The 23,363-nt window shown below is 48.1% G+C and overlaps 1 protein-coding gene across 9 annotated transcripts in view; it reads right to left on the reverse strand.

The window, feature by feature from the left end:
- The window catches only part of RANBP10 (RAN binding protein 10), a 61,020-nt gene that overhangs the window by 7,676 nt on the left and 29,981 nt on the right, over nt 1-23,363 (reverse strand). For 3 of the 9 annotated variants that reach the window (XM_042970166.1, XM_042970168.1, XM_042970167.1), the window contains 3 exons: nt 19,306-19,389; nt 9,570-9,737; nt 1,930-1,952 (listed from right to left, as the gene is read on the reverse strand). In XM_042970166.1, the coding sequence (XP_042826100.1) occupies nt 1,930-1,952; nt 9,570-9,737; nt 19,306-19,389 (275 nt within the window). The other 6 variants (XM_007090400.2, XM_042970170.1, XM_042970169.1 and 3 more) reach the window with 4 other exon arrangements.

Below are 23,363 nucleotides of genomic sequence, written 5' to 3' on the forward strand. Positions count from 1 at the left end.
AGTGCAATGGGGCAGCAGGACCTCGCCTTACCTCTGGTGCAGAGAGGGAAGGCGCTGGCTCCTGCAGGCCACTACTCCGGCTTTGAGAGAATTGCAGTAAGGCTGGAGGAGGCAGGGCTAAGCCACATTCTGCCCACCTGCCTACCAGAGACGCTACTCCCCAAAGCTTCAGGAGAGAAAGCAAAAGAAAATCAAGCCAGGCTCAAAGTGGAGTCTCCTGCCCTGCATCAGAGGTTATGGTGTCCCCAAAGCCCAAGGTCCCCCTTTGGGGCTCATCCAGGACACATGGGAGGAAGGCCAGGCTCCACAACCCTGCAGGTGTACCCATAAAGATCTGCTACATGGGCGTATAATGGCTCCTTTCAGAATGACCAAGGATCCCTTTGCCACAAAAAAAAGGAGTATATGACAGGGCAGGAAGGGATGCGGGAGACAGGAAAGGAAGGCGGGGAGGAGGAGAGCACGGCAAAAGGGGGTAGGTGGTTTGGACCCCCAGACGCTGGCAAAGGGTAAAGAGAGGCCACTGCCCTTCCTGTCAAAGGCTCACTAAGAGGAGGATCTTCTGGCCAGTGAGGTTTGGGCATGTCCCTCTGTGGGTGTGGGGCTCCCTGTTTTCCATTATACGCTGCCATGGCCAGTTTTTGCCAGATCACTCCCTCACTCAGTGCTTCCTGTGGCTCCCCATTGCTAGTCAAGTGTCTCGCCAGCCTCCTCCTCATTGTCACTGGGCCCCAGTCCTCTCTCCCACCTTCCATCCTCTGGCCATTTGTCTGTCATTCCTCAGTATCACGTGCTTTACTTTACTGAACACTGGGTTTACTAAATACTGGGTTCAGCCCACCACAACCTTGAATCCTAAGATCTCTAGCTTCCTTCCTTTCCCCTCCCAACCTCCATGCCATAGGCAAAGCCCACCCTCTCCAGCAAATCTTACCTATCAATGCCCTCAGTGACGCCCCCTACCTTGAAGCAGCCATACACTTTCTAGCACCTGATGACTGCCCACATTCATAGCTCTAAAACTAGACCATTCCCTAGCCAGGGTCAGAATTCTCCTGTCTGTTCTCTTTGCCTGAGACCACAGCCCCTCTCTGGTGCTTCCAGGTAAGGAGAGAAGGATTCTGATCTACAGATAAGAGTTTCTAACAGGATCTTGGGAGCTGTAGTCTGGGCTTCAGAAGGCCTCGCAGATACAAGGGCATTGCTAGGGCATCACAGGGGTGCTCAGGATCCCAAGGCTACCACTGGAGTCAGCAAATCTCTCCTCCTTCCAGAACCCAGCCAGGGTACACAGAGCCAGTCCAGGCTCCCAGAAGTCTGGGTGGAGGCCTTGCATGTGACGAGGCCTGTGATGACTCATAATAATTAAGGACTAGGGTGCAAGAGATGGGGATGAGTCCTGAACTCAGCCAACAAGAAACCTCACCCTTTTCTAAGAAAAGAAAACCCAACAAAGCTCACCTCTCTGGCTTGGGTGAACCTTGTACAGTAGCAGGCCTAGTCCCCTAGGGTAGTGGCCTTCCTCAGGGATCTCTGAGGAGTAGGCGCTGGGACTGGGCTCCAAGACAGTTCAAGAACAATTCTCTATACACCCCAGTCCACTGGCTGTAAGCCACACAGAACTGGCCCAGACTAGCTAAACCATGGAGCCACCCTCATCTCCACCCATGCCATCCCCCCAGCTGCCTTTGGAAATGCCACAGATCACTGTCACCTGCTAAAAGTCATGGAGGAAGACCAGGCCTTGCTGCTGGAGAGAGAGGAAGGCCAAGAGGTACCCCTACTGGTACTCTCAAGCTGACAGCATAGCATACATCCCTGTTTGGGGAAAGAGCCAGACTCCACACCCTGTACTTGCAGGTTCCACCATACTCCAACCCAGTTAGCCCCAAAGAGCCCAGAGGGAGAAGACCCAATAATAGTACTTACCGGGAGGTCTGTGAAGGCTATACCTGCGAAGGGAAAGAACAGAAATCAGGCTACTTGGTCTCCTACCCCTCTGTGCGACCACAGAAGGTCCATCACGATGGCTGGGGAGGGGCTGGTCACCACATCTCCCTATGATGGAGGCCAAGCATGTGCTAGGGCCTGGTAGGTTTAGACCTTGGCCTTCCATTTGCTGGGTCTGACTGGAAGTAAAGTCAAATACTTGAATATTCACTAACAGTTCTTCCACCCTCTCAGGGAAAGCCCACTAGGAAGGACTAAACTCAAATGATCTACCCTAAGGCCTCTTCAAGTCTGATCCTTCTTTTGATCCAAGATGTATTTATGGAGACTTACTGTGTATGCCAAGCCCTTTTCCATCCATCATCTCATCTGATCTGCATAACAGCTCTGGGGAGCAGGCTTTCTTATCCCCATTTTACAAATGAGGAAAGTAAGCCTCAGAGGTTGAAAGATTTCCCAACAGTCATAAAGCTAGCTGAAGTGTTTGGCCTAGACTCATTCCTAGTCTAACACTCCAACATCCTAAGTTGACAGAGACAGCTGACAGAGACAGCTCTAGGTGGAGACAGGGAGGGTGGCAGCTGCCGATCTCCATCCCACACCCATCCAGAGTCTCCAGAAGTTTCAAGTTGACAAATGACCTGTGTACCCTCTGAACCCTTCTGCAAAGAGAAGGGGCTGTTCCCAGGTACCTCAGCCTTGAGTTGGAAGTGAGAAGGGAGGAAAGTGGGATCTCAAATAAATGAGCAGGGCAGGAACCTCAGAATATCCACCAGAACACTCATGTTCTTTAGAGTGAGAAATGACTCACGGCCAAAGGAGACTCTTCCAAGGACTCACAGCCCTCCCATTTTTAGAAAATTTCTTATGTCTTCTAGAAGCTCCTGAGCTTTTGGACTGACAAGTTTCTAAACCACTCCTTAGAGGTCCCAGTCTGCTCCCCTAACTCCTACCCAGAAGAGAAACCGAAACCCAGCAAGACAGAAGAACAGGTGAGGGTTTGATAATAGGTCTCCTAGTAAACCTGGGGTCAGAATCCTGACAGCCAACCAGCGTATACCACGCGCTTCCACTGTGCTGGGCCCCGGGCTCACTGCCCTACAAGGAACCATTTAATCCTCAGAACAACCTTGGAAGGTGTATACCATCTCTAACACTAGTTTACAGATTAAAAAACCAAGGTGCAGAGAAACTGTTTACATTCTTTGCCAGGTTATTATGCTCCTTAGGGAGGGAAGCTCATAAATTCCATGATCTACCTGCCTAAGGCCACTTCTCAGGCCCACATGCAGAATGGCAGTCACAGAGCTGGCAGAATGGAATCTGTAAGCCCCTCTGCACCCATGAGAAGACCTCATGTCCACCCTCCAGGTCTGCACAGGAGCTGCCTTTGTGGATCTCAGTGTGGTCAGGCTGCTGCTGCTGCTACACTCCAGTTCAGGGAGAAGGCCCACAGACCCTGGAAGGAGGTCGAGGCTCCATCAGTTATTTGCAGTGTGACCCTGATCATTTACCCCATCTTTCTGAGCCCATCTGAAAAAAGGAGGGAACATTAATCCTAACACTTAAAGAAAGAAAGGAGAAACTGACATACTTGGTGAAAGCTGCTTCAAAAACTATGAGGTCTTGGTACAAGCTGGCTGCAATTGTGCCACAGGGTAAGGCAATTGCCACATTTCTGGGCAGGGGATGACCTACCCTTGCTTGCCCAGATCTACCTCACAATGGCACTCAGGAAGGACAAGGCCTTGAGGTGCTTCCAGGAAAATGAGGAAAGAGGCCACTCCACCCCCTATTGCACTGGACAAGGGCAACCCTGCTCCCCCAGCCCTGCAGATCTCTGGGAGCCTCTGCAAGGCCAATGTAGTGGCAAAATCTGGGGAAAAGGTCAGGCAAAGATCCAGGATGCAAACAGAACATTCAAACTTGCTGATAAGAAGTGCTCTGAACCAAAGAGTCATAGGTCAGGGGTCAGCGAGGCTGAGGGTATAAAGCCTATAAGCACACAGAACTGTATAAAAATGCAAGTGCATGGACCACTTGTAGGTGAGACATCAGTATCCTGTCTCCATTCATTTGCTCATTCATCCTTCTATCAAGTATCTGCTGAGACCTCCCAGGAGCCAGGCCCTGAAAGTGCTACTGGCTCCATGCAACTAATAATTACACAGGCAACTGACCATTGACACAAAGGGCAAGTGCTATGACAGAGGAACGATGGAGCAAAGCAAAGGAGTGGGGAGGCCAGAGGCAGGAAACATAATTCTGCTTCTCTAAAGGGGAAAGGGTTAGGGTTCTGAGGTTAGAGAGCAGTGACTGATTCCAGGTGAGGCTCTGAAGCACAATATTGATAAGCTGGCTTGTGGAAAAGAAACAAGGTCATTAAAAGATTCACCAAGTTGGGAAAACTGGATGGCAACACATAGAAGAATGAAACTGGGCCACTCTCTTACACCATAGACAAAAATAAATGCAAAAATGGATGAAAGACCCAAATGTGAGACAGGAAACCATCAAAATCCTAGAGGAGAACATAGGGAGCAACCTCTTTGACCTCGGTTTGAGCAACTTCTTTTTAGATATATCACCGAAGGCAAGGGAAACCAAAGCAAACATGAACTATTGGGACTTGATCAAGATAAAACGCTTCTGGGCATCTGAGTGACTCAGTTGGTTGAGCATATGACTCTTGATTTCAGCTCAGGTCATGATCCTGGGGTCTTGGGACTGAGCCCCAAGTAGGGCTTCATGCTGAACATGGAGCCTGCTTAAGACTCCCTCCGCCCCGCCCTGCCCCACCCTGCTCACACATGTATGTGCACACACTTTCTCTTTCTCTCTGTTAAAAAAAAAAAAAAGATAAAAAGCTTCTGCACAGCAAAGGAAAACAGTCAACAAAACTAAAAAGCAGCCTACAGAATGGTAGAAGATACCTGCAAATGATATATCCAATAAAGATTTAGTATCCAAAATGTATAAAAAACTTATCAAACTCAAAACCCAAAAAACAACCCAGGGGTGCCTGGGTGGCTCAATCAGTTAAGCATCCGACTTCAGCTGAGGTCACAGTCTCACAGTTTGTGAGATCAAGCCCCGCATCAAACTCTGCACTGACAGCGCACAGCCTGCTTTGGATCCTCTGTCTCCCTCTCTCTCTGCCTCTCTCTCTCAAAAATAAACATTAAAAAAAAATTAACTCATGGGAATGTAAGCTGGTGTAGCCACTCTGGAAAACAGTATGGAGGTTTCTCAAAAAACTAAAAATAGAACTAGCCTACGACCCAGCAATTGTACTACTAGTATTTATCCAAGGGATACAGGTGTGCTGTTTCGAAGGGACACATGCACCCCCATGTTTATAACAGCACTATCAACAAAAGCCAAAGTATGGAAAGAGCCCAAATGTCCAACAATGGATGAATGGATAAAGAAAATGTGGTACATATATACAATGGAGTATTACTCGGCAATCAAAAAGAATGAAATCTTGCTATTTGCACTACATGGATAGAACTGGAGGGTATTATGCTAAGTGAAATTAGTCAGAGAAAGACAAATATCATATGACTTCACTCATATGAGGACTTTAAGAGACAAAACAGACGAACATAAGGGAAGGGAAACAAAAATAATATAAAAACAGGGAGGGGGACAAAACAGAAGAGACTCTTAAATATAGAGAACAAACAGAGGGTTACTGGAGGGATTGTGGCAGGGGGGATGGGCTAAATGGGTAAGGGGCATTAAGGAATCTACTCCTGAAATCATTGTTGCACTATAGGCTAACTAATTTGTATGTAAATTTAAAAAAAATTAAATTAAAAAAAATTGACTTGGTTAAGAAATGGGCAGAAGACATGAAAAGACACTTTTCCAAAGAACACATCCAGATGGCTAACAAACACATGAAAAGACGCTCAACATCACTTATCATCAGGGAAATACAAATCAAAACCATGATGAGACACCACCTCACACCTGTCAGAACGGCTAAAATTAATAACACAAGAAACAACAGGTATTGGTGACTTTTTAAAATTATTTTTATATTATTTTTTTAATGTTTATTTTTGAGAGAGAGAGAGAGCAGGAGAGGGGCAGAGAGAGAGGGACACAGAGAATCCAAAGCAGGCTCCAGCTTCTGAGCTGTCAACACAGAGTCCAACGTGGGGCTTGAACTCATGAGCTGTGAGACCATTACCTGAGCTGAAGTTGGATGCTTAACTGACTGAGCCACCCAGGCGCCCCCATTTTTATTATTATGATCTTTGAGAGAGAGAGAGTATAAGAGAGCAGGGGAGAGGGACAGAGAGAGAATCCCAAACAAGCTCTGTACTGTCAGTATGGAGCCCGATGCAGGGCTTGAACTCACAAACCACAAGCTCATGACCTGAGCCAAAGTTGGGACACTCAACTGACTGAGCCATTCAGTCACCCCACAATACAAGAAACAACAAGTGTTGGCAAAGATATGGAGAAAGGAGAACCCTTTTGCACTGCTGATGGGAATGCAAACTGGTGCAGCCACTCTGGAGAACAGTAGGAAGGTTCCTCAGAAAACTAACAATAGAACTATCCTACAACCCAGCAACTGCACTATTAAGTATTTACCCAAATGATACAAAAATACAGAGTCAAAGGGGTACATGCACCCCTATGTTTATAGCAGCATTATCAACAATAGCCAAACTATGGAGGGAGCCCAAATGTCCATCAACTGATGATTGCATAAAGATGTGGTATATATACAGTAGAATATTACTCAACCATCAAAAAAAAGAAAGAAATCTTACCATTTGCAACAACATGGATGCAGCTAGAATGTACTCTGCTAAGTGAAATAAATCAGTCAGAGAAAGGCAAATACCATATGATTTCACTCATATGTGGAACTTAAGAAACAAAACAGATGAACACATGGAAATCAGGGGGAAGAAGAGAGAGGGAAACAAACCAAAAGAGAGAACCAACTAGGGTTGATAGAGGGAGCTGGGTAGGGAATGGGCTAGATGGATGATGGGTATTAGGAGGGCACTTGTAATGAGCACTGAGTGTTGTATGTGAGTAATAAATCACACTGAGTTCTACTCCTGAAACCAATATTGCATTGTACGTTAACTAAAATTTAAATAAATAAATAATTAAATAAATAAGGATTCACCAAGTAGTCTATTACTCCAAGTTCACTGCCTTTCTATTAGATTTTGTGATCTAGAAAATGCAGGGGACAGGCCAGATACATTTTTTTTAATCTTTATTTATTTTTGAGAGAGAGACAGACAGATAGACAGGCAGCAAGCATGGGAGGGACACAAAGAGAGGGAGACACAGAATCTGAAGCAGGCTCCAGGCTCTGAGCTGTTGGCACAGAGCCCGACGTGGGGCTCGAACTCACGGACCATAAGATCATGACCAGAGCCAAAGTCAGACACCCAACCGACTAAGCCACCGAGGCGCCCCAGGCCAGATACATTTTTTTAATAAGTTCTCTAACATCCTCGTGGACAAGACAGAAAACACAAGTTTCAAACTAACACAATAAAGTGATTCTTAATATATCCTGAAGGGCTCAAATCTCAGCCTGTCCTCCTCCATTATTTTTTATCAAGACCTTAATGAAAACATACATAAACATATTTATCAAATTTTAGGTTAACACAATGCTGACAAGGCTATCAAATATTTGGGAAAGAACAAGGAAGATCATAGAAGATCCTGACAGGCCAGAAAAATAGGCAACAGACTCCTACATGAAGTTTAAATATAAGCAGAGTGAGGTCTTGAAGGAGGTCTATACAACGCATGAAATAGGGAGAAAAGAGTTTAAAAAGAATGAGAGGGTTTGGGCTGACATTAAGGTGGCTGTGTTCCTTACGGAACTAGGGACCCAACTGACAAAGAGCTCAGAGGCTTGGCATGCATGTAGGGCCCAGATGAAGGAGCTGAAGGTGCAGAGAGGACAGCAGGGTATGTCCCAAACTTTTCATCCCATGGCAGGTGCCATGCTCCAAGCAAAGTGCGGACAACCTGGAGGGATGTGATGAGGGCAGGTATCCAGAGCAGAGGGGAAGGACCGAGACTGGGACAGGTACAGGGGGGCCTGGGTAAAGAATAAGAACCCACAACAGAGGCCCCTGAGACAGCAGAAAGAGAGCCAGGAAATAGCTGTAGTAAGAGAGCAGAGTGGGGATCAAGAAGACATCTTGAGACCTTGCCCCTAAATGCTTGCTCACCAGCTGGATGCCAGCTGGATGCAATTACAGCTAGGTGGCTATGGATTTCAGAGGAGGGTTTCTCTGGATATGCACCTGGGTCCCCTCTACAGTGTCTGTGCTATGCTCTTGGCTGCCCACTCTGGCATCTATCTGTCCTGTTGAGGAATGCTGACTCCTGGACACCCAGCCTCCAGCAAACCCAACTCCCACTCAGGTTCCCTAATTCAGCCCAGTTTCATCTCATGGAGAACCCACACAGAAGTTGTCTCTGTGGGGACTGACAGCCATCTTTTTACTGCCCCTCAGGCCAGGGATGCAGGCCTCCTAGAAGTTAGGCTTCTAAGTAAAATGTCCAATTCTCTTTTTAGACAAGGCCTGTGGCCAGCTTGGCTGGTACGGTTCTACCAGATCAGACCTCTGCAAACCCAAGCAGGCAAGCCCAGCAGTTAGGCACTACCTCAGGGCCACTGTGGCCAAAGGCTCCTCTCACTACTCAAGGACCATATACCAGTCAGCCTCAGTAGGACAAGGCATCACAATAGCCAATGTCCCTCTATCTCCCAGGCTTTTATCCTAAATCTCTTCACATGTACAGGGTTGCTCTTCCAAGAGATCCTCCAGGGCCCCCTTTCCCTCCACTGACTGCTGCTCCTCCTGGGTCCTGATCCTGTTCGAAAGCACCACTATCCAGCCACTTTCCCATCCTCCTTTCTTGCTAGTGCACTGCATCTGTCACTAAAACCTGCTGGGTCACCCTGGCCTTTATCAAGTTTGTTCCCCATGCCCTGCACACATCACAACCTCTTCCCCAGGCCCTCCCTCCAGTCAGTCCATCTTTTGCAGTTATACCAAAGGACCTTTTAAAATATAACTCTGTCCAGGTTGCTATCTGTTAACCAGTGAAAAGGCCAGAAGAGACCTGGCTCCACCTGATTCCAGCCTGTCTGTTTACCTCCTGTACTAGAGCAGACCTCCTATTGCTCGCTCCATAGCAACCAGCATCTTGCATGTTGGAAGGGCCAGGCAAAGTCAGGGCCCAGGCCACGCACAGGCAAACCCCGACCACTGTCAGGTATGTACTCGGGCCCCTCACACTTCTTATGAATTCCAAAACCTGTTCCAACAAGTGTCACACAGGCCAGGAGCATGACCATGACATTGCTACTTTCTCAGCACTGACCTTGGGCTTGATAATGCTGCTAAATGGATGGATTAACAAAGGAAGCACCACTGCTACCTTCCCTTCACACCTGGCAGGGCTCCAATGCCTGGAAATGGCTGCAGTTCCCCAGAGCTCAGGAGAGCATCAGTGGCATTGCTTTGGCTTTAAAGCCTCCCCTTAGGCCTCTCACCAACCAAAGTGGCTCTACAGGGCAGACCCTCTAAGGTCTCCTGTGCACCCACCAAGGCTGTGGCCATTCTTGGTGTAGAAGCAGGTGCTGTTGATGAGGTTGACACAGCAGCCAATCACGTCTCCTGTGGTGAATGTGGGACCGTAGGGCTGGCCAGTCCCAGAGGAGCAGAACGAATGCCCATCATCGCCGTGGTAACCATAGGAATGTTTATCCCAACCTGTTGGGGAAGAGAATAGCAACAGCTGAGTGGAGGTGCCTGAGACAGCCACAGAAGCCTGCCTGGGTCTGAGCCCTTCTCCCCAGCCTGCCAACACCTCAGTCAGTACTCTTGGACTCTCAGAGCTGACTGTGGACAGGTTCTGGCTACGCCAAAGGAGCAGTGACTCCAGCAGGTCACCACCCCTGAGTAGCTGAAGCAGTCAAGGGGGCCAACCTGTGGTTAACAAGAACCAAAACCATGACTGACCTGGAAAAGACTTACCAGAAGGCCATGCACACGGCAAGGAAGCGGTCAGAGAAAGTCTCATGATGGAGAGGGGGCTTCAACTGACCTTTCAGGGTTTTTTTTTTGTTTTTAATGTTTTTAGTTTTATTTTTTAAAGTAGACTTCACACCCAGCAAAGACCCCAATGCAGGGTTTGAACTCACAACCCTGAGATCAAGATCTGAGCTGAGACAGGATGCCTGAGTGGCTCAGTCAGTTAAGCGACCATCTCTTGACTTTGGCTGAGGTCATGATCTCATGGTTCGTGAGTTCGAGGCCCACATCGGCCTCTGCGCTGACAGTGCAGAACCTGCTTGGGATTCTCTGTCTCCCCCCGTCTCTCTGCTCCTCCCCTGCCCGCTATCTCTCTCTCAAATATAAGTAAATAAACATTTTTTAAAGATTAAAAAAAAAAAAAAAGATCTGAGCTGAGATCAGGATTCAGACACTTAACCAACTGAGCCACCCATGGGCCCATGATTTATACACTTTAGATGGGTGGTTTTTACGGCATAAAATCTTATCTCAATAAAGCTATTAAGCACACACACACATGTATTTGACTTTGTATATATTCACCTGGTGTCCTGAAACCTTGTAAAACTCACCAATTAGTTCTAGGAGCTTTTATGAAGATTCTTTGGGATTTCTAAACATACTGTCTGAGAAATAAAAACAATTGTATTTTTGCTTTCTACTCTGCATGTCTTTTATTTCTTTTTCCTGCCTGAATAGAAATAGTGAGAGCAAAAGTGACACCTCTGAAGTGCACCACACTTTGGTACAGGGAAAAGAGTGAAAAAGGTCATTCCGGGAAGAAGTACAGTAAAGTCATGAGCACAGGTGGGACCAGAGGGTGTGAGCTACAGAGGGACCTGCCTGCCTGCCTGCTTGGCTAAGGAATAGGAGTCGAGCTCACAGAGCCATGGCAAGCCAGGACCCACACAGGGTAGGCAAGCCTGACTGGCTGACAAGCAGGTCTGCTCCCCAAAGTAGCCGCTCCAAATAGCTTTCCTAGCCTCTGCTGCCTTCTTGGGGTCTGAGCAGCATGCCCATGTCAACATACTTAAGCACATCCTTCCCCTCCCCCCACCCCCAAGTGGCATGGGTAGATGTTCTCCTCTGGTAGGGAAGCTCTCTCCAGAGGGGCAGAGTGCTTAAGGATCTGAGTGGCTCACAAAGAAAGGCAGGGTTCAAACATTCTCAGTGTGTGTAAGTATGTGCGTGGTGAGGAAAGGCGGGTAGGGAGAGGGTAGGGAGGTATGAGCAGGCTGTAAGCAAAGGTATGTGGGTGAAAACAGATGGATGACAGGGCCATTGGTTGGCATGGGAGATACAGGACAAGGCTGGAGAGGTAGAACTGACCACACCCTGGAACCCAAACTCTGCCCTGCATTTGGACTGGTGAGCTCAAGGGCAAGGTGTCCTTCATAATCACAGTATCCATCCCAAGCCTTGTATACCCTGAGCTTTCATGTCTTTTCAGCCAGGAACCCTGGTTCCTGGTTAAATGAAGCTTCCCCAGAACCCACAGTGGGCAGCAGGCCAAAGCTGAACGGCTCTCACTAGCGGGTACAGGACCTAGAGACCTGCTGCTCCCCTCCTAATAGCTTTCCACCAATCAGAAGGAAACTATTGTGAGAACTGCCAGAGCTGGCTTTAGAAAGCCCAAGGTCTGGAGCCAGGCTCTGTTCTCACCTTTCCCATTCTCCAGAGACACTGGGACTGCCTGGCTCAGGGGATAAGGTGCTGCTCTGGGCACCAACCCAACTTCTAAGCTCCTTAACCCCAAGGGTGGGTGGGGCCTTTCTATTGCTGGTGAGTACACAGATCATTTGGCCTCAGGGAAGCAGCTCTCCTCGGGCACAGGGATGCCCACTGCTGCCCTGAGAGGTAGGATGATGAGGCTACCATAGGCAATGCCTCTCTCAGGCTTCAACACAGGAGGCTCTATGGCTCCTGGCAGCAGCAGCTGCAGTAGCAGCCGCTCCTCTGGGCCACAGAAGGCTACAAATGAAGGGGTGCCAGCTGAACAGCAGTGAGGACCAAAGTGACAATCATCCCTCTAGGTCTGGCTCAGATTGTACTTGGTGACCCTGGGCATGCCCACCAGCTTCCCCTGCCTCAGGATCCACATCCACATGCCACACCAGTCACAGAAGGCCTCCCCTGGCTCCCCTCCTAGATCCTCCAGACGGAGCACAAGGGCTTCCCACATGCAACACAGTCACTGACCACAACATGACAACCTGTTAAGAGAGCAGCACAGCAATAACCCTGTGTGTGTGGCACAACAGTTACTGCCACTTCCACCTCATCAAGAGACTGGGGGCCTTGGTCACCAGCCCGCAAAGCTGAGAAATGGTTGAAATGGGATTTGACCAAATCTTCAGATTCCAAAACCCACATCCTTCCTGTCATGTGTCTTGTCTCATTTGAGGTGGTAACCACTCAGGCAGTAAAACTGTCCCCAAGCCCCTATCCCATCACCAGAAGACAGTGGTCAGATGCACTGGTTTTAAGGAGCTGTGGACCTGGGATTTCTGACTTGCAGTGAGTCAGGCCAGAAATGGGGCAAGGCCCAGACCCCAGCCCTAGAGGAAGACAAAGGTACTGGTGCCTCCTGTCTGAAGGCTACAGCTGGCAGTCTCTGCTCTCCAGGGAGGCCCCACCTTCCCACCTCACCAGGCAGCCACAGCCAGCTGACGAGAACACACACTTCCACCCAGTGCCCACTGAAAAAAGGCTTCCTAAGCACAAAGCCCCGCTTCTCACATATAAAGAACATACATATGATCCAGCCAAAGATAGCAGCACTTGACTTTAGGCCACAGGCCTGAGTTCTCAGCATGGAATCCCCCAGGATGGGCTGCTCTGCTATAGAGCCCTACAGCTACTAGAGACCAAACTTTGCTCCAGGGGCCTGGGATGCCAGGGGCAGAGGTGTGGCTCTCCTCAATGCTGCTTGAGCAGAAAAGATTTCCCTAAAGACAAGCCCACCACTCACCACCTCCTGAGGCCATGTGGCTGTGGGAGAACACTGCCCAGGAAAGCCACTGCCCATTCTAGCCCTCCCCAAAGAATCCTTAGGGAGAGCTGCTTGCTGTCCTATGCGCCCTCTCAGAACCATGCCCACAGCTGCTCATGCCCACTGGGTCCTCCCTTTGTGCCAGTGCATCATGATCCAACCCCAACGCTTGCTCCTTTGTTTTCCATAACATTGTTTGGTTCCCCCCTCCCCCTAGCCCTGGCACACTGCTCACATCCCTGATCAATCCTGAATCCTACTGAACCTTTCCAGTCACCAGTAGTTACTTGTCCTGGGACTGTCCCTGTCTATCTTCCTTGGCCAAGACAGGAGTTCCCTGACGCAGGGTCTACATGATCTCATCACAAGTTCCTCCAGTGCCCAGGATGTCAGGAGTCTGAGAGGTGGTACACATGCATATACACACGTCTGTGTGTTTGTGTGTAGTGACCAGTCTTAGCCCATTTCTCTCTCACACAAGGATGACCCTGCATGACAGATTTTGTATACAGATTTTACTGGCTAGAAGGTACAAGACTTGAACTAGAAAATTTTCCTTGTTTTAGCTTTCTCAGATTGAGGCGGTAGTTACTCTAACAATTTTAATAAAAATGTAGCCATGTGATCCATCAAAAATAGTGAAATTGCCCAAAAGAACCAGTTCCTACTTAAGTCAATGACTCAAGGATATCTGGAAGCTATTTTTGTTGCCATGTATAGGAGCTCAATAACTGTCACCAAAACAACAGAGGCTTACATTTCCAAAGACCTAATACAGAAATTTAAGTATTTTGAATAGTTTTCTTCAAAAATAAACTATGTAATTATTTTGACAAAAACTACCATAGAGCTATGAATATGGATTTTAAATTAAAAAAAAAAAAAACCTGAAGAGCTTCATAAAAAAAAAAAAAAGTATTTACTTAGAATTGATTTAAGATTCACCATCATCTTGGTTTGTCTGGAAAATAGGTTAAGTTTTCCTGTTTTTGTTTTCAATTCCCAAATCACTTACCATTTATATAGATTTACCCAGAGGAAGAAAATGCATAGTCCCTGTCATACACTGAGTAAGGCTTCCCAAAGATGTCCATGTCCTAATCCCAGAACCTGTGAATATGCTATCTTAATGGTACAAAAGATTTTGCAGAAGTGATTAAGGCTCTTGAAATGGGAGAGTGGATTGTCCTGGATTATCTGGATGGAGAAGCAATGCAATCACAAGGGTCTTTGTAAGAGAGAGGCAAGAGGGTCTAGTCAGAAAAGGTGATGTGAAGGCAGAGAGAGACTGGAAGATGCTACACTGTTGGCTTTGAAGATGGAGAGATGGGGACACAAGTGAAGAAATGTAGGTGGACACTAGAAGCCAGAAAAGGCAAGGAAGCAGATTCTCCCCACAGAGTCTCTAAAAAGAATGCTACCCTGCTGACATCTTGGTTTTAGGACTTCTGTCCTTCAGAACTGTAAAATGATTATTTTATTTATTTATTTAAAGATTTTGTTTTTAAGTAATCTCTACACCCAACGTGAGGCTTGAACTCACAACTCCAAGATCAAGAGTCCAATGTTCTACCATCTGAACCATCCAGATGCCCCTAAAACAATTACTTTAAGTCACTATTATTATTACAGCAGCAACAGAAAACCAATATGGTCCCTTATAGCTATAGAAGAACCTACTGAGCATCTGGAACGATCAGTGTAAAACAATCAACACCTCAAGCTCCTTGTCTCTTGCTCCTCAAAGTGCCATGAAGTTAAAAGCTTTTCCAAGAAAATCACAGGCCTATAATGTATCTTCATTCGGAGCTATCATTTTTATAACCGATATTTTTTCCAAACACAATTAAATACAGAAAGTATGTACAGAAAGTGTTTATGTATGCATATGAAAGGCAGCCTGGGGTGAAAAACGGAATGTTATACACCTCATTCAGTAATAACAGCTGTGGCAGCAATTTGGTTTAGGGCCACTGTGCTACCTTCTCATTCTCTGGAAAGGAAGAGCAACCAACCCACTTGCCACCAATTAGCTAACAAAGGCCTGCCAATTCCATGGAGCTGACAAACGGGGTGGTGGGAGGTGGAGAAGCAGCAGAGAACACATAATATATAAGTAAACCAATAAGCAAACAAGAAAACACCTGGTAGATAAAACATGCTCTGAAGGAAACAAAGCAAGGTGATGGGCTAGAAAAGGGAGTGGGGATAGGGACTAACTGGGATGGAGTAGTCAAGTTAGTCTTTGCTGAGGAGTGATCCCTAAGCAGAGGCATGCTTGATGAGAAAATCAGAAACAAGAACTTCAGGCACCTGGGTGGCTCAGTCGGTTAAGCATCTGACTTCAGCTCAGGTCATGACCTCAAGGTTCGTGAGCCCTGCATCGGGCTCTGTGCTGACAGCTCAGAGCCTGCTTGGGGTTCTCAATCTCCCTCTCTCTGCCTTTCCCCTGCATGTGTGCGCATGCACTTCCTCACTCTCTCTCTCTCTCAAAATAAATAAACATTTAAAACAAAAAAAGAAAAAAGAACTTGAGGGGTAAAGTGAATGAGCTCAGCATGTCTGAAAAACAGGAAAAGGCGGCCAGTTGGGCTGGAGCAGAGAGAGATTTAAGAAGACTGGTGGCAGAGCTGACAGGACTCCCTGGATGTGTGTGCTGCTGGTCTGAAAGCGAACAAGGATGCCTCCCAGGTTTCTGTCCTGGACAAAAGGGTGAATGGTAGTACCACCTACTAACAGAAGGAGCAGGCCTTTTGGACATGTTAAGTTTGAGTAGGTGGGTGGCTATACAAGGCCAGTGAAATGACTGTGGCTTATCCCAGACACTCAAAATTGTGATGGGGAACACTCATGAAACAAACAGCATAAACAGAAAATTTTAAATGAAGTCAATGGAGGATTTTCCTACTGTGTTGTCTTGATACAATGGCTTCCTGTTTTTCCTTCTGGTGAAAAATTCAGACCAAAGACTAGAAAGGGCAGAGCAAACACAGAGCAAGGCACTAGATGCTCAAAATAGAAGAAGAGATGTTAAAGGGCACGAAGTTACTCTAAACGGATTAAGTTACCCCGCTCTCAATGAAACTTCTCCCCAGGCCTTGAGAAGCTGTACAGCAGAAAGGAGCAGGTACTTCTCCTGCCATTCTTGAGGAATCAGGCAGACAGGAGACAAACCAACAAGGCCAAGGTCAAATTGCCATTGCACATTCTGTAGATAGTCTGTGGTTGTCAGTCTCAATCTAGGGTACTGCAGAGGGCAGTCTGGCCTCTATTAGAAAGAGACACTATCACCCTTGGTGGTAGGGCAGCAGTATGGCCTGAAAGCCTTCTGCAGTCTGGTCCTGGATACAGCCCTGTCCCTCCAAGATGGCAGTTCCTCGGCAGTCACTCACTTCCTTGGACCTAGGTTCCCTTCTCTACCAAGTGAGGTGGGAGCAATTAGCGTGGTCAAAGAGCCCTAAGATCTACTTAGAAGAAACACTGAGTCTCTAACCAATCAGCAGGTACAATAATCCCCATCTGAAGGTTGAGAAAACTGAGTCACTGCGAGGCTACATGAAAGCTTGTGGTCTTGTAGATAACATTCTCAGAAGCTCAATTCTCCTTTCCTCTGAGGGACATTCAGGTGTGTACCAAGCAGGTACCCACAAGGGTGAAGCTACCACCTCCTCCTTCTTGAGGTGGCCCACAATTCAATCTCAGGAAAAAGGAAGATGCTCTGAAAGTGGAACAGTGTGAGTTCCTCAAAGACTGGGCTCCATTAGAAAACACTTCACGTAACCCCTACAAGGTTTCTGAACTCCAGATTTGGCTGACCTGTCCAACACTACTCCCTACTGGTATCTGGATGAGTTCCATCCTGGGCACAAAGCCTCCTGTCACCCCTCCCCCAAGGCTGCAAGAACAAGCAGTAGGGTAGGTGAACAAGGAGTGCTAGGATTTGCCTGCCAGCCCCCTTTCTTTAGGGGATAGTACTCACCTTCTCTTAAGAAGTACCCCCCCCACCCCCACACCAATTCTGTCTCCAGGGTGGACTACTAATCCTAGTAATTCCTCCTCCCTGACCCAAACTGGATCAATAAGAGATCTTCCTGATTTTTCTACAAGGATGCTGGGAGGAGAGTGGGTCTCAAAGCTCTGTGCTGCCATTGTTCCAATCTTATGTTGAATGCCAGTTTGACAGACTAAAACTATTAAGCACAAAGCAGGTGAAAGAGACAGAGAAAGAAAGTCCAAGACAGCATTTGAATCCCTGAGACCTCACTCCTCTGTTTGCCCTGCCTGAATTCTGGCTGACCAGCTGGTTAGAGATGGGTTTCTCTCCTTTTTGTTTTTTTTCTTTTTTAAATCATTTTATTTATTTAAGAGAGTGGGAGAGAGGGAGAGAGGGAGAGAGGGAGAGGGAGGAAGAGCAAGCTGGGGAGAGGGAGAGGGAGAATCTTAAGCAGGCTCCAGGCTCAGCACAGAGCCTGATGCAGGGCTCGATCCCATAACCCTGGCATCATGACGTGAGCCGAAATCAAGAATCAGACACTCAACCAAGTGAGCCACCCAGGCGCCCTGGGCTTCTCTCCCTTGAAGCAACCAAAGTTCTCTGGCTATCGGGGCCACATCTAAGCATCTTTTTGTTCACCTTGCATAACACCTGGCCCAGAGTACATGCTCAAGAAATGTTTGTTGAAATAAAAAGGGAAATGTAGTCAAGGGCTGGCAAGAAGCCTGAAATACAAGACTGTCAATGATCAGACCATATTGTGACACACTGCCTGTGGGCAATCCTAGGCTTGAGTGTAAGGAGTTTTGTTGTCATTTTTCTTTGTAAGAAAAGCAAAGCAATTAGAGCTGTCTGCCTGCATCATGCCCCCACTTACACAGACTAATGATGAAGCTACTTCTGGGTCCTGGCAAGAGGACTACCGATAGGCTGGAGACCTGGCTCTACACCTGGGTAAGTCATTTAACTTCTTTCAGTTTTCTCATCTATGAAACAAGGAAGCAGATGTAAATACCTCTGCCAGCTCTGGAAGAGTCCATGGTTCTAAGTCCCCTTCCCCATTAAGAGTGTCCAGCAGCTATGGTCACTCCCACACCTCTGGGTAAGCCTCCCCTCCAGCCCCACCACCCTCTGCTTCAGAAGAGAACCCCAAACAGAACTTCTGGACCCAAAGTCAGCAGCTTTCTAAGTTGGCAGCAGGAGCAATCACCCTCTTTGGATGGGCTTGGTGTGAAGCTGGGGTGATAGGCCCGGGAATGAGAGTTGTCACATTTATCACAGGGCTGGAACGAGCTGTCTGAGAGGACAATGAGAGGTGAGGGCCAGAAGAAAACAAGGGGGCACAGCTGCCTGGACCACCACACCCTCCTGTAGGAAGTCAGATCCAGGTGTCTCTGAGTCAGAGGATAGCTGAGACCATACAATGGGGAAAACACTCTGACAGAAGAGCCACCCAACTAATCATTCTTCCCTCTCCAAAGAGAATGAGCCTTGACACTCCCAGAGAGAATGAATGGGTAGCCAGCCTATGGGTGCCCACACAGAAAAGCCTACCCCTTGCCATGTCAGACACCTATTAGATGCCAGTGATGCAAGGGGAAGCCAAGCCACATTTGGGCCAGGGAGCCCTAGGTGCCCACTTCCGATGTTCTGGCACCACCCACTTCCCCTTCCATGATCACTCAGAGGGGAAGTCTCTATCACAGAAGTGTGGGGGCGGCTGAGGAAAGGAAATGGTTCATCATCTTGGCACTCCCAGATGCCATCCCTGGTTACAATGACCTGGAGGTAGAAGACTCCCATGGGGGTGCCAGGGACTCCAACACAATTGCTCCAGGAGCCCACCCACTGCAACTTCCATCTGCCAGGACATGTCAGGGGCCTTAGTCCCAAGAAGCTAGCAATTGGAGAGGACTCCCACTGCCAAGTAGAAAGACTTCTTTCTGCATCTTCAGCACATTAACACAGAATCTTGGAAGCGGGCTGGTGCTGTGCCTGCCCAGGAGGTTCTAGTCCTGGCCTGTGGCTAGCCAGCACACAGAGTCTAGCCCACGCCTCACAAAGTAAGCCTGAGCCTTGGCCTCCATGCCACCACGGCAGCCATCTCTCCCGAAGAAATGGGTCCCAGTCACCACTGGGCTTTGGGACTAGACAGACTTGGGTTTGAATCCCAGTTCTATCACTTGGCCCGCTGAATTCTCTTGACTGAACTCTTTCAGGGTTGGTGAGAGAATTAAACAAGAATGGCTAGGGAATACCAGCCCAAAGGAGGCACTCACCCTCGAATTTCTCTTCCCTCTCCATTTCTAATACCAGTTCCATGGTGAATCCTAGGCACTTCAGACTTCGTACTTCCTTCTTCCCTGAGGGAGCAAGCAGGGATGGAACTGGTCACCACCCACCTCTCCTAACTAACACCCAGCAATGGCAGCCCCAGGCCTGCTCCACTCTTGCCTGTCCCCGGTTTCCCGGGGAGGCCATCTGGCCTTCAGAGCACTTGACAGAGCTCAACAACCATCCCCGGTGGCTCTCAAAATGTCACTTATGAGACTGGCTATGGAGGAAAGGTGCTGGACTAGCTTGGCCAGGGTGCTTATTGAGCCTGGGATTGCTGTAGAGAGAGCACATGTGCCTTGGGAGACCTCCTGGCAGGGCTGCTTCTCAAAGATGGTCACTTCCTCAGAGGCATCCCTCCCTGGAATCCATCAGATAAATGCTTTTCCCCAAACCTCAAGTATCTTTAAAAAATATGATAGGATCCACTGCCTGGAGCAGCTCAGCAATGGACAATGGGAAAGCAAAAGAGATCTTTTCACTCAGCAGACAGTGTAGTGACATTACAGAGGGTCCATTTTGGTACTCACATGGCTGTTACCCCAAGCTCTCAGAACCATGGAACCAAGGAACAGGATCCACACAACCCTAGGGCTATGCCTCTGGCGGCTCCAGGCCAGAGGGGTCAGGGATACCCTGGGGGTCTGCTCAGCATGGAAGTCAAGGTAAGGAGAGCAGGAGAAAAAGGTTCTCTGCAGGTAGGTAGCTGGTGACACCAGGGACTGATACCAGGTGGAGCTTGCCCTCGCAGGGGTACCCAGGCCCTATACTGAGATAGGGACAGGTGTCAGCTCAAAACCATGGGCAAGGTGAGAGGCTACATAGCCAGCACCTGCATAAAAGCAGCCTTCCATGAGTCATACCTTTTCTCTACCCCAAAAGAAACAGATACCTGATGGCCAGGGGAGGCCCAGGGAAGCCAGGACGGGTATTGCTGGGTCTGGCTAGAATATGGCTCAAGTAGTATCTGCCATATCTAACAGAGCTACCGGCCTGTATCTCAGGATCCCACAGGACAGGCTAGGTCTGTCATCTACTATGCTGAATCAGGCTATGGAAAGGTGTAGCACTGTCCCACAAGACTGAGGAGCAAGCTCAGCTCTGAGACCTTGGTATCTTTCCTCTGGAGCCAGGTTTGGCTTCTCCTTGTCTCCACTGAACTTCTTTTGAACCTCAGGGGAAAGTCAGTGGATGGGTGACCCTTGGTAGTGTAGGAGCCTGTGACTTTGCACACATTGCCAGATCCTGAGAGACGGCATGTGCAAAACCCTTCCCAAAAAGAGACTCAGGCATAGTAGTACAGTATTTCCAGGACCCCTAGATACAGATTCCTGCCCAACACTAGTAAGGCAAGGGATTGAGCAGTAACTAGTCTACACTCAGCTCCACCCTGATGTGGCCCCAGGCTCCAACCACACCAGAGGACACTTGAGAATCTCTGTTTTCAGACACTGACAAACTCAGGTTTCAGAGCTGGCCCTTCTGCTGTCGATGAAACCTGTTACCTCAAAGAACTTAATACAGGTCTTCCTGTGAGTGAGAAAAGAGGCCCACAGAAAAGGACCATGATTCAACTGGCCATGGGGCCAAGGCCACTGCTGGCTCAGGAAGGAGTGGCAGGGAAGCAGAGAGCCTCTTACATGAAAGCAGCTCTGCAGTAGGGACTACGGTGGGTCTTAAAGCACTGGCACCATTCACATCTATGGAAACCACCAGGGATTTTGTACAGCTACCTGGCCCTTGGGCCCCAACTGTCAAACCACCCTCTGCTCTGGACTTCCCAGTGGAACGTGGGTATCTACCCCTCCACTCCCCTCCAGGTCACTTTCCAAGGATATCTCAGACAGAGACAAAACAAAATGATCAAGGCAGTGAGGGGCTGGGCAGCACCATGCACACAAACCCCAACCTATTCTTCCCACAGCTGCGGTCCTGAGCAGCTGTTCCCCTGGTTTCAGAGAATCTCCTGGCTGCCTGACTTTTCTAGGCAGGGCTACTTTGAGGCACCTTATAGGCTTGAACTGCAAGGCCATCACCAGTCAGCCTCTTCCCTTTACCAGCCTAAGCTGGTACTCACTTGGGAGGCTTGTATGGTATCTACAATCATGCCAGTGTTGCAGAGGACTATTCCCAGGTGCTCTACCAGGGTTAGGAGAAGGCACACCCAGATTTCCAGTGGGGCTTTGATGGTTCAATTCACCCAACTGGACTCACGGAGGGACTGAGCAAAGCCACTGCTATTGATATTTGCTCTGAATAGGCACCTTATGCTGCAAGATACGAGGGCAGAAAGAAAGGATATTGAACACCTTGTTACTTATTGTCAGTGCCTGTCACACTGACAGGGGCTAGCCTCTGTACTTGTGAACCTGGCACAAACACCCATGTTCTGCCCTCTTCTCTGCTATCTGCTGTTCCTCTCCCATGACACGTGCAAATGCGAAATATCAGCTGTTTGCAGAAAGTGTCCCACCCAGTAGAATCAGGCCCCAGCCACAGAGATCAGGACACAAACAGTCCCAGGGACATGCTCCTAACAGACCATTCAGGGCAGGCTTAGGCAAGGCAAGCCCTAGGTGGGGGAAAAGATGCTTACTTGAACATGACCATCCTGTGGGAGCAAGGCACACAGTCCCCTTACTACCCTCCAACCCCCCTACCAGGGCCTCATTGCAAGGTGCCATCTGCTTCAGGAGACATGTTCCCCCACCCCCAGTCCCCAGCTGTGGTTCTTCTAGCTGCTTCTTTTACAACAGTTCGAAGAAAGTGTGCCCCAAGGGTTCTCCTTTGTAGGATTGCAGTAATTAAGGTAATATATGCCACTCCAAGAAAACACCTACCTCCTCCACAGAAATGGCAAGGAGGAAATTATCAGCTGCCCAGCTATGAGGCAGATGGGGCTAGGCACAAAAGGAAGATCTATCCCATCCTCACCCCCCTCAAAGCACCCAAGATTAGAAGCAGCCCAAAACTCTATCCACAACCCTGACTTTTTCTCCTTGCTTCTTCAATCCAGGGATCCCAGTCTATGCTGCTTCCTGCCAGCTCAATGATGGGAGGGTTGGGCTGCAGGTACTCACCTGCCTGTAGATAGATCATCCTGCCCTGCTTTCAAGGCATTTGGCCAAGGATTCTGACATTCTTATTTTGGACCACAAGTGTTCCTTGGTTTCACACTTAACAGTGGCCAAAAAGTCTTACAAAAGGTAAACATCAAAAGTTCCACATCTTCCAACAGAAACTTCTAACCATGCAAGCTAAGGCATGTCCATATGCTCCTGGGAAAGTCCGACCACCACAATCTCATACAAGAGGTACTCTCTGTTATCATCTGCCCCAGGGCTAAGTGAGACCCCTAGAGTGGCTATTCTCTACTCGTGACAGCCCTAGAGGCAAAGATGTCCTGGCTGAGCCAGTAAAGGAAAGCCTACAAGAAAATACTTGAAATACCAACTTCCTGACTTTGTTTGCTGTACCATCTTCACCCTCCATAATTCAAGTCCAGCTAGCAGGTACTAAACATGGTTACTCAAATACAGAAAACACAAGCACTGACAGAAAATACTGTTTCAATTACATCTAACTGTACTCTGATATACAAACATTTGAAAACTTTATTTTTAAAAAAAATTTTTAAATGTTCATTTTTGAGAGAAAAAGAGAAACAAAGCATGAGTGGGGGAGGGGCAGAGAGGGAGACAGAGAATCCGAAACAGGCTCTGAGCTGTCAGCACAGAGTCTGACACAGGGCTCGAACCCACAAACCATGAGATCATGACCTGAGCCAAAGTCGGATGCTTAACTGACTGAGATACCCAGGCACTCCTGTAAAAAAAATTTTAAATGTATAGATACTTTCTTCCTCAGGTAGAAAAAAATACTTTTTTTTCAATTACAACAAAAGCTAACATGCATGCTCCCCCTTTTTTTGAGGGGGGGAAAGCGGGGGAACTAGAAAGCCCCCCCTCCCCCCACCCCATGCATATGGGATAGGGAAAGAGGG

Source organism: Panthera tigris, chromosome E2 (genome assembly GCF_018350195.1).
Source record: "Panthera tigris isolate Pti1 chromosome E2, P.tigris_Pti1_mat1.1, whole genome shotgun sequence".
NCBI lineage: Eukaryota > Metazoa > Chordata > Mammalia > Carnivora > Felidae > Panthera > Panthera tigris.